The following is an 11,689-nucleotide window of genomic DNA, read 5'->3' on the forward strand; positions in this document are numbered from 1 at the left end:
CTTGCCATACCTAATGGTGCAAATTCAATGAAGAAATGAGCTGAAGTAGGGCCTTCACAGACCATTGTTGTTGGAACCCAGAATTTCACAGAAAAGTGAGGAGAGGGATCCATCCTGTCCAGCCAGAGTCGTGGACGGGCCATCGCCCCCACCAGGGTGGTTCTAACTTCTAGGCTTCAAAATCTGTACAGCCCCACGACTCATTTCACGTTCAATAATGTAAATTGATATGATTAGATTGTACTTGGAGAGTGACGTTAAGGATTTTGCACAGCTAGCTAGGGTGGTGCGTGAACACGTCCTCTCCATGTAACCGAAAACGTCCTCTCCTCCCTTTTTCTTGCACACACACCCTCTCTCTCTCTCTCCCCCCATGCAGGTCCGTGTCCAAAGTTTACACACCCTCTGCGTGTTCTCTTTTATGGGTTGCAGAGCCGATACCTTCTCGACTCTGTAGCTCATCCTTAGTCTGTGTCTGTGTGTGTACAAGGAAGGCTACACCGCACGGGTAACCTTCTTAGCTCCAATATTAATCTCAGAGACATCGAGACACACACACACACACACACACACAGATAATATTGACACCCCCCTTTTCCTTCTAACCGTTTTCCCCCTTGCAAAGCTTTTCTAACTCATACAAACTCCCCCCATGGGCCATGCCCCTCTCCATATATATGTGTATTTGTCTCTTTACCCACCATCATTGACAAGAAACCCCTTTTGGGTTTTCTCAAGTGCTACTGCCCACCACCCGCCTGTTGGAGATCTCCTAACATCATCATTGCCAAAACTTGCTGCCATTTCATTGACCTTTATCAAGATTTCACCCTTAATCTTTTAGATCAACACCACCTCCTGCCATCATTTTTGGCCATACTCGTCCATCAGCATCAACTTTGACTAGGTGCTTAATCTTTCTCCAAATCACCTTCCTTCTGCTCAGCTTTGCGATACATAATCTCCACCATTACTGTCTTGAACCCAAGCAAAAGAGGAACAAGCTGAGAGGAGGCAGCTAATTACGAATTTAGTAGGTGCTTAACCCCTCCCCTCATTAGAAGCGTGGTCTGCAAGCAAATACTGAGAAGCCAAGGCAACCATGGAGTGGTGAAGAGTTTCCTGTGAAGGGCCCTTTGTTTCCTACCCTTGGAAGGCTTGATCGGAAGACCTGATAGCTAACTAAATCAATGGGTGTAGCCACAGCCACCAAGAACGTAGAGTATGTGGATAACATGGTTTCTGAACTGGTTTGCAAAAACCGCAAGAACAACAGGAACACCCGTGTAGTTGCCAGCCTCACCTGCCTACAATTTGTGTTTGCAGTGTATGCCACATTCTTACTCTATTTCATGAGCCCAACCGTTGATGTGATGACAGATTCTGACAGCTCATGGGCATCTCATATTGCCAAGCAATGGGAGGGATTCATGTCATATCCGCTGTACCACCGACAGCTTGTCGAGCTGTCCAGAGACACGGCATCTCTCACAAATCCTTCACCTCAAGCTGTTACATGTGAATATGAACAAATACAGTTTGAACAGAAGAAATCCAATGACACCAAGATGCTGACCTTGAAGAGGGAGCTTTTCAGTGATATAATGCAGTTCCAGCAGCAGACAAGGGGGTGTGAAACCCTTGACAAGCTCATGGCCCTTCCTTCTGCTTGGAACAGCCAGGAGAGACAGCCTAAGATCACAGTCATCCTCAACCATTTCAAGAGGAAGACACTGTGTGCCCAATTGGATGCCTTGATGGAGCAAACTGTGGCTGTCCACAATGTATGGGTCCTTGCTTTTGGAAGCCCCAACGCAGAGTACTTCAAGCAGATCGTACAGATCTACAACGACTCTCGTATCAGTTTTGTGAGCTCTACACATGACTTCAAGTACTATGGGAGGTTCCAGATTGCTCTGCAGGCAGAAGGGGCTGATTATGTCTATATTCTAGATGATGATATGATCCCTGGGAAGAGAATGCTGGAAATCCTCTCTCATATTGCTGGTACTGAGAAGTATGGCAATGCTGTCCTAGGCAGCATTGGTAGGATCTTGCCATTCAGGCAGAAAGACTACAGCTTCCCAAGCTATAGGAAATTCGGTTCTAAAGAGGCAGGCATATATTTGCCAGATCCTGCATATGACATTGTTGTAGACAGGATGGTGCAGGTGGACTTCTTGTCGAGCTCCTGGTTTCTCTCTGCAGAGCTTGTGAAGACGGTATTCATTGAAACACCTGTCACGTTTGCAACAGGAGAGGATCTCCACTTAAGGTACTCTTGATAATTGTATGGATGGCACCATTTCAATGTTTGCTTTCTTGATTGTAAAGTAAATTGATGAGTGCTTGTGCTGATGATTTTGTCATGAATGTACTGTGTCGATTAGCCTGTTGTTTGATGCTGTCCCTGCATGCATGCATGTGTTTGTGTGTGTGTGTGTGTGTGAGGGGGAGAGAGAGAGAGGAAAGTGATACGGACAATATACAATCTATAAAAAAAGGAGGATATGGTGGATGCCCTCCATATGTTCCTCTTGGAGGGCTATGTTCATGCTAGAGAGAGAGAGAGAGAGAGAGAGAGAGAGAAGTTTGATTTTGTGCCGAGGTTTTGTGTTCATGGACTTTTGACGGTGCTGGTGGCCAGTTACCAGCTTCAGAAGTACAGAGATGCGGGCTCTTTTGTGGTGCCCATCAATACAGAAGACAAGGACACATGGGGAGACAGCGAGCACAGGCTAGCCCAGATCTCAGAAACAACTGTGATCTTCAAAGATGTTGTGCAGGTGAGAGATGATCAATGGTGGAGAACTTTTTCCAGAGGCTACGTCACACAATGGGCCTCCATGTATCCTCAACAAATAGATGCTCTCATATATGCCCACTCTTTAGAAGATGTTGCTGACCTTGCTCCCCTCATCCAACGCTTCCGTGCGACTCCCCAGAAGAAAGCTTTCATGGTGGTCCCAGGGGGCTCTCTCTGTCCATGTGAAGAGGCTGCTATCAAGCTAGGGTGGCCTGCTAGCTCTTGCCATGAACGCCGCTTCAAGATCTTTGACCTCGAACTCGGATCCATTGCAAGGTCCTTGGTTTCCGACATCTCTCTCATGCAAGAGACGTATGGTGCAATCAAAGGACTTATGAGGATCCATTCTCCTGCTATAGTTGTGGCTGTTGGAGATGTACAGGCAAGTGTGAAGGATGCGTTGGCTATGGCTGTGTCAAAACATGGCAGGAACACATCCCTGGTGTTGCTGCCTCGCAATGCAATTGCACATTCCGTGTGGATGGCCAGCCTACGTCTGCAGTCACTGCAGGGTAAGCTCTTAATCAAAGTCTAAAAAATTTCCTTGCATTTATGTAACAGCTAAGCTTTTAACATTTCTGGCGATTTTAACTTGCAGCATGGAGCAAAATGAGAATCTCAGTGAACATCATCACCCAGAACAGGGCCAAGTCACTTGAAAGACTGCTCAACTCACTATCGAATGCATATTATGTAGGGGATCAAATCACTCTCTCCTTCAATATGGACAGCAAAGTAGATGATGAGACCCTCATGGTGGTGAACAACTTCCAGTGGCCCCATGGCACGAAGCTTGTACGCCGGCGCATCATCCAAGGGGGGCTCATCCGAGCAGTAAGCGAGAGCTGGTATCCGGCCTCAGATGATGATTTTGGGCTGCTTCTGGAAGATGACATAGAAGTCTCCCCCTTCTATTACATGTGGCTTAAGTATGCATTGCTGGCATATAACTATGACCCATTCGTCTCTCTGCCTGAGCTAAGTGCAATAGCCTTGTACACACCGAGGCTTGTCGAGGTGGTAAAGGAAAGACCCAAATGGAATGCAACAGATTTCTTCAAAGCTATGCATCCCAACATGCCATACCTCCATCAACTGCCTTGTAGCTGGGGGTCTCTCTTCTTCCCAAAGCACTGGAGAGAGTTCTACAAGTACATGGGCATGCGGTTCACAAAGGATGCAAAGCAAAACCCTGTGCAGATACCCAAGTCGAGAACCAATGGATGGCAAGCGTCTTGGAAGAAATTCTTGATAGACATGATGTATTTGAGAGGGTATGTGGCCTTGTATCCCAATTTCCCACAGCAGGCCAGCTTCTCTACTAACCATATGGAGCCCGGGGCTCATATCAATGCTTCTGAAAATGTGTTGAGGCATAAGAAGGAGGATTTTGAGGTGCCATTGCTACAGGAGGACTTCTGGGCGATGCTCCCTCAACAGAAACTGCCCCCGGCTAACCGCTTGCCGGTGCTCAACCTCTTCAATCAGCCTACAAGCCTACGGGGCCTAAAAGGAGCCGGGGCTAAGCTAAAGCAAGATGTTCTCAGCTGCGAAGACGGAGAGGTCGTGGCCGTCCACCCAATAACGGGCGCCCCATCACAGTGCTCCAAGTTCTGATACCAAAAATTATTTATTTCCTCCTGGGGCCAACCTCAAGAAGAAGGAACCCAGCCATGTACCTGGCCTGCATGTGTCTAAGGCTCCCTCATTGTAATTGAACCCACCCATGTATAAATGCCCTACATTGATTCTTTTCTAAGGCCCCCTCATTACTTGAAAATACGCCCTCAAGACTTTTCACTACTACTTCATACACAAGCCTGGCCATCCAACGCCTACAAACTCGGAAGCCTCCATGCATTTTTATTTTAACTAGTGTCGCGACCCGTCTCGACGAGCAAGTTACGTTTTGCATTTTCAAGGAAGCATTTTCCATGTAGTTACATGCAAAAGAAATATGTGTAAAATCACCCTTCCTTTCCTTTTAGAAGCTAGGCACATCAAGTTACACACAAACACACATAAAGATGTATGTATGTACATACGTATGTATGTACATGTACGTATGTGTATACATGTACGTATGTGTATACGTACATGTAATTCATTGAAACCATACATGTTACAATTGGAAGATGTGTATGTGTGTGTGCGCTTATGAATGCATGTGTGCACGTCACATATACACATGTAAATATGTGTGTGTATGCGCACGCACCCATAATATCCATAGATATTGTTCACACTCATACATATATTTATGAGTTGACTTCATCATCCTCAACTTACCAACCTTCTCTTATGCATCTAGTTTATGCATAAAATTCATTTATGATGAAAATCACTTTTAATATAAAAATAAATATTTTATGCATATGTTTATGCATACAAATCATTTAACTTGGCATATAAATATACATCTAGCATTACAAACCCATAAAATGATGACAATCTTAACACACTTGAACATGGCTACCCCGCACGCCTCCATCTGGCAAAATGTATGCCAGAAAAAAACATTAGCATTGAAGATATAATTCTCGTTGAAAAAAAGGAGGATAAGAATAAAAGCTTACAAAACTCATTTGGTGGATCAATATTTGAGCAAACGACGTTTGAACAAGCTTGTAAATAGCAAATCGAAATGTATTGTCTGTGCCTTTGCACCGAAAATCTAACTTATCAAGATTTTCATAATCCACAAACATTACATGTACATGAAGTTGATCTGCAACCTTCCGCAATCTTAGATTGTAAATTCCAAGGAGTCCAAAGCTCTCGTTGTAAGTGTCTCGACCATACAAACCTAACAATAATCTGGGTTCTAAAAAGTAAAGATATGAGTCCTCTCAAAATGTAGAGAAAGGAGAAAACTGTTAATCTTCTAATACCAAGCTCGAGGAGCTTGCTTAAGCATGAATATTTCAATAAAAATATAAATTAGTCAAATAAAACACAAATACTACATAAAAATGAAGTTTCTATATATACCGTAAAACACCAATGCTCTCTAATAGTTCGATAATTAGAGATGTTGTTGCTTATCCTTCCCAAAATAGAGGATCTACAATTCAGCCATGAATATTAAATAGATCTTGGAAAATAATAATACCTATATTATAGTAAATGTATAAAAAATTACCTTCAATATCTTGTCCATTACCATAAACGAACGAAAATGATCTCTTTGCCATATCCATCCTAAGCAATATACCCCTGATATCAAATATAACACTCTCTCTCTCTCTCTCTCTCTATATATATATATATATATACACACACACACACACACACACACACACACACACACACACACAGATATATATGTATGGTTGTGCGTGTGTGTGTGATCAGTAGCTTGAGCCAAGCAAGGAATAATATAATGGCACTGTATATATAAAAGCAATCCAAAAGTAAACAAAGATTGCACATGGCACATCTTTGGAAACATTCTCCATTCAAATGCTTACTTCATTGTACAAAGATATGTATAAATGTAGTCTCTACCATTTGCAAGCTGTCATTTACATTCTTCGGCATGCCATTTGCAAAACCTCCTTATAGACAACATTGGTTGTGAGACTTTATTTGAATCTCTTGTGCCGCTTTCATATTCCACAATATGCCTTACACACACTTTCACTGCATCGGATGATCTAACACGTGACATAGCAATGTACAGTTGTCCATGTGTGAATACTTGTGTGGCCAGATAAAGTCCCAATACACTCAATGTTTGTCCTGGGACTTATTTATTAACATACCAAAAGCTAACCTGACAGAAAATTACCTCCTTCTCATGTCAAAAGGTAATTGAAGCATAGTAGGCATAAATGTTATTCTAGGAATAAAGACTTTGTCTCCAATATTTGTACTTGTAATGATGTCTTCTTCTATCACCTTTGAGTTAAATTGCTTGCTTGCATATCAATCAGGTACCATTACAAAGTTCCCATCGAGGGTCCAAATTGCGGAGCAGAATGATAGGTGCATTAATCTTTAGAAGTAAGCGGTGAGGAGGGTAACCACCACCTAAGTTCAAACTGTTCAAGTACTCAATTGGATACAGTATTACGTCATTCTCGCAAGAAACAACAGAATCTGCACTCAGGTATTCTCTTTCAAGACCGGGCAATGAACTCAAGGCTAGTTCATTGATCTCATCAACCTCTAAATTTCGTGGTGCAAGAATAGCACGGTCTTTGAAGAAGCATGCATAATCCTCCACTCTCTGAAGATCTTTGTATACCCATTCTACCAAACTCAAAAACAGAGTTGCCATGGATCAATTGTGGTGGAATCACCACTCTGCCTTCATTATTTGGCTGACCTATAGTGCCATCCCCAATTTATAATGTCCATTTGACAAATTCATGTTCTATACCATTATAAGAACTCTGTCTAACCCGCATGTTTTGGGTGAGCTTTAAAACACTCACATATCTCCAAATATATGATCGGCATAACGTTGCATCAACAATGTCCTCGCGCGATCCCTTTGGCACAACCGGTAAGATTTGCATGAAGTCACCACTAAAGAACATAACTTTTCCACCAAACATTGTATCACTTTACATAATGTCTTTGAATATCATGTCCAGTGCTTCATATGTGTACCTATGCATCATTGGAGCCTCGTCCCAAATGATTAACCTTGCAAGCTTGAACACCTCGGCCAATGGGCTATTAGCTTTGATTCCACATGTGCTAGAAGCATTGAGTACCAATGGGATTTTGAAACGTGAGTGAGCTGTACGACCATTTGAGAGTAACAATGCGGCTATTCCAGACGATGCACATGCCAAGGCAACGTGTTTCTCTCCACGCAATCGAGATAGCAAGGCATTGTAAAGATAGGTTTTTCCTCATCCACCTGGTCCATCAAGGAAAAAATAACACCTTAGTTCAAAGAAATAGCTCTAAGAATAGTATAAAATGCTCTTGATTGACAACTATTAAGACTCCATTCCATGGAAATAGACAAATCAGCCTACTGAACAGAATCAAACATCGTCTCTTCCATCAGCAAACCATTATTGACAGTGGCAACACTTGATCTATCTGGAATAGGCAACCTTTCAAAATTAGCTAATCGCTTTCCATACTGGTGTAAGAGATCTTGCATGTGTAACAAAGCCTGATTGTTTGTTATAGAATGACAAACACCCTCTCTGCTCTGCTGCAATGAATGGAAATAATCTTTTGAAAGTTCGGTGGAGAATTTTATGTGAGTAGCATCCGTATAAGTAATATTTCTCACCTGCACTCGGACTAACATTATACATACGTCCAATCATATTTTCCCTTTTCCTTTTAGTCCATGAGTGAAGAGCCGAATTCCACACCCACTTGCAAAGGAAAATCAACATATAGTAAGCTATTTGCATCCACATACAATTGATTGGATTTGAACCATTATGTGAGAGATGTTCTTTAGTTTTTATCATAACTGATCACATCATGCAAGTCATCCTGGTCATTGAAAAGCACATTATTGTGCATTGGGAGATAAACATGTAACCTTTGTATATCGGGCTTTTCATCGTGCAAATCATATTGATATAGCGCCAACATGTCTCTGACGTAGAAACGTACCGTGTATCCAAATATTGACTAGCCTCATCAATAACCCCATTTCTGTCTTACAACTCTATAGTAGCTCTATCATATCCTTTGTATACATACTTATACAAATATTTTACAGCTGTAATGGTAGAGCATACTTCTATGTTAATATGGGCTTTGTATCTCAAAGAGAGAAAAGGGTTATATGGAACAACCCATTGACTATCCACCCTATGATCCTTTACCTGGATGAAACTACCATCATCGCGTCGCATGTAAGTTGGATACCCATTATCATTCATCAATGCTAGTAGTCTCGCAAAAATTTTGAGGATACCGATGTTTGTAAGTCCCATTAACCATGCAAGGAGAGCGCATATTCAATTCACCACATGGTCCATGGACATTACAATGATTAATTATGCTGTGCAACTCTGGAAACATCACCTTGTCAAGAAGTTTAGCACATACCAACATATCATAGTGAGGGATCTCGATCAGTTTACATCCACTTTCCAATATCAATAATATATGTGCATGTGGCATGCCTCTTTTTTGAAATTTAATAACAGAAACAAATCCCAATACCGTTCCAAATATTGATTTTTTCCCCAATAAGTGCATCATATCCTTATGCTTCTCATAAAAGACCCGTGCAGTCAACAAGTTGAGTCGATCTTAGGTAACCTGACCCAGCAATAAAGCATTAGTTATTTCATCCCACTTGGGATTGCAACTAAAGGTGATAAACAGGTCAGGTTTACCCATCTTTCTAACAATAGCCATTGAATCCTGGTACAATTGATGCATATATCAAGGCCCCCCAGTATATGTAGATGGCAGTACCACCGTGCGTCCCCCAGTAATGCCTGCACAGACTCTATTACCCCATCGCTTAAATTAACCATATCTGCAAGGCCCTGGTATACTTCAGCATGCAATTCTTTCTGGTTATTGTGTATCCATACTAATCTAGATTCTTACATGCTACTATATGCATCAACAATGTACTATTGCAAAAGACAACCATCGCACGTAGAAGGCATGCATTTTTATCTTCCCTAATCTGTAGTCTATAAGCATAATATTGTTGTTGAGTTACGATCTTTGTATCCTCATTTGAGCCTTCTCTATTCCTACCACCATTGAGTGGAATTCCAACATGCCAACCATCCTCTCCTTGAGGAAATAGAAGAACATATAATAAAGGCATATATGAGTTACGATCTTTGTATCCTCATTTGAGCCTTCTCTATTCCTACCATTGAGTGGAATTCCAACATGCCAACCATCCTCTCCTTGAGGAAATAGAAGAACATATAATAAAGGCATATATGAGCAATGCAAGTTAGATATTTTTTATAGCACCTGTGCGCGACATTATTTGAATGTCTTTATGCTCCACGTGAAAATCATCTCCTTGACCAGGCATGATAGCTGCTACCTCACAGATCTACGTGTTCTTTACATTGCCCATTACATCCACGTAGACATTCCCCAATCCTCACTCTGCATCCATTTTCAACACAAAAATTGAGAGAGACGGTGATAGCATCAAAAGAACTGACCACACGTTGAAGAGAGAATTATACTCGAAAGCACCAACTTTGATTCAATCGTTCTTGTGCTTGCTTCTACACATTCACATACAAAGACACATAAAATAACCAACTTATGATCTCTCTTTTTTTTCACCCTCTCTTAGCTATATTTCACACCAAATACAAAATAAAGCGTAATAATAACTATTGGTGTATTTCGTGTGTGTGTGTGTGTGTGTGTGTGTGTGAGAGAGAGAGAGAGAGAGAGAGAGAGAGAGAGAGAGAGAGAGAGAGAGAGAGAGAGAGAAAGAGACATACAGACAATCAAACATACAGAAGTGGGGAGAGAGAGAGAGAGAGAGAGAGAGAGAGAGAGAGAGAGAGAGAGAGAGCGAAGACCCATCCATCAATAATCTTAAATCTTATTACATTATCTTTACCAACTTTTTCAATGGAATGCATTTCAATATTTCCCTAAAAATGAAGCGCTTTTCCTCGAAGCTCCTACATGTAAAAGCCATCAATGTAAAAGCCATCTAATAATCCCAATGCCTCTTTGATTAAAAGGAGCTTGAGATTGTCATCTAGCCTCCTATAAGGATATAAGACTATATAAATATATCGAGGATTAATATCATCCCACCCATCAAAGCCAAGAACTTTCCATTTTAGGCTACACTGATATCTAAAAAAGCCAAATTGTGGCATCTCCTCAAAGAAGATGGTATCCAACAATTTGTTATTGTCATATGTCAACTTCAAGATATTCAATGATATGTCTCTGCATGAAACATAATCAAGTTATATATTAATAACAATCATAATCTTTTTTATACTTAGAGATAGTAAGAAAGAATAAAAAATACTTATACAATCTACCACCAATGGTTACTAAATAAAAACACAACCATATTTATTTTTGAAGGAGCTTATGCTTTGGGATACATTTAATAACCTCATCGAATACTTGTCGTGCTTGATCTCTATCACCATGGACATTATAGTCTATTTCATAACGATCAATCAAGCCCAGGCTTTCTTGAATAATCATGAGCGTAATATTTTCATCTAATTTATCTGAATCTAATCATATAGTAATTTGGAAAACATCGTTCCAATTAACAGCATAAACCGGCCAGACCAACTTGGAACATGGAAATAACGACGCTCAAACTCGGCAACCAAATTCACCCTTTCCTCAAAGAAAAGAGTGCTTCTCATGTGCTAAAAAAAAATGCAAGTCACCTCTTCCATCTGTCAATCATTCATACAATTATATAAGTAAGTAGAAGCATGAATACTATATACGTCGATGTGTGTCAAATATACTAATGCGAATACATTGTGTGTGTACATGGATGTTTGGACATGTACATTTGGGTGCTTAACCTTTGTGTGTGTACATGTGTGTTTAATTAAAGACATGTAAGTACACACCCTTTTTCTTGCTGTGTGAGAGTGTTTGAGAGTTTCTCTTACTAATCCACTCTCCCTAGGTGTAAGTGCAACTTGGATTCTTATAAACTTACTATACAAAACATATGACACAATGCACTCTACAAAGATAATGCACAAAAATCCTCCCAACGAACAAAAAAAACTTAAGACATGCAAAAAAAACCCTACCTTTCTTTTACTCACACACACACACTCACTCACTCACTCACTCTCTCTCTCTCTCTCTCTCTCTCTCTCTCTCACACACACACACACACACACAACACATACAAACACACACACACACACACACACACACACACACACACACACACACACA

At 41.0% G+C, this 11,689-nt stretch overlaps 1 protein-coding gene across 1 annotated transcript; it reads left to right on the plus strand.

The window, feature by feature from the left end:
• The first annotated feature begins 702 nt into the window (after positions 1-702).
• On the plus strand, positions 703-4,563 carry LOC147635887 (uncharacterized). The gene is made up of 3 exons (XM_086801288.1): positions 703-2,275; positions 2,648-3,318; positions 3,405-4,563. Exons 1-3 carry the CDS (start codon positions 1,191-1,193, stop codon positions 4,421-4,423), a joined length of 2,775 nt encoding a protein of 924 aa, XP_086657414.1. The 5' UTR covers positions 703-1,190; the 3' UTR covers positions 4,424-4,563.
• The last annotated feature ends 7,126 nt before the right edge of the window (positions 4,564-11,689 follow it).

Source organism: Cibotium barometz, chromosome 8 (genome assembly GCF_041138505.1).
Source record: "Cibotium barometz isolate CiBa-2024 chromosome 8, ASM4113850v1, whole genome shotgun sequence".
Taxonomy (NCBI): domain Eukaryota; kingdom Viridiplantae; phylum Streptophyta; class Polypodiopsida; order Cyatheales; family Cibotiaceae; genus Cibotium; species Cibotium barometz.

Excerpts from the sequence above, each read along its gene's own strand:
- LOC147635887 (XM_086801288.1), top strand. The coding sequence starts at position 1,191 with ATGGGTGTAGCCACAGCCACCAAGAACGTAGAGTATGTGGATAACATG. Across the intron at positions 2,276-2,647 it reads GGAGAGGATCTCCACTTAAG|TTACCAGCTTCAGAAGTACA; the intron begins GTACTCTTGATA and ends GCTGGTGGCCAG. Across the intron at positions 3,319-3,404 it reads ACGTCTGCAGTCACTGCAGG|CATGGAGCAAAATGAGAATC; the intron begins GTAAGCTCTTAA and ends TTTAACTTGCAG.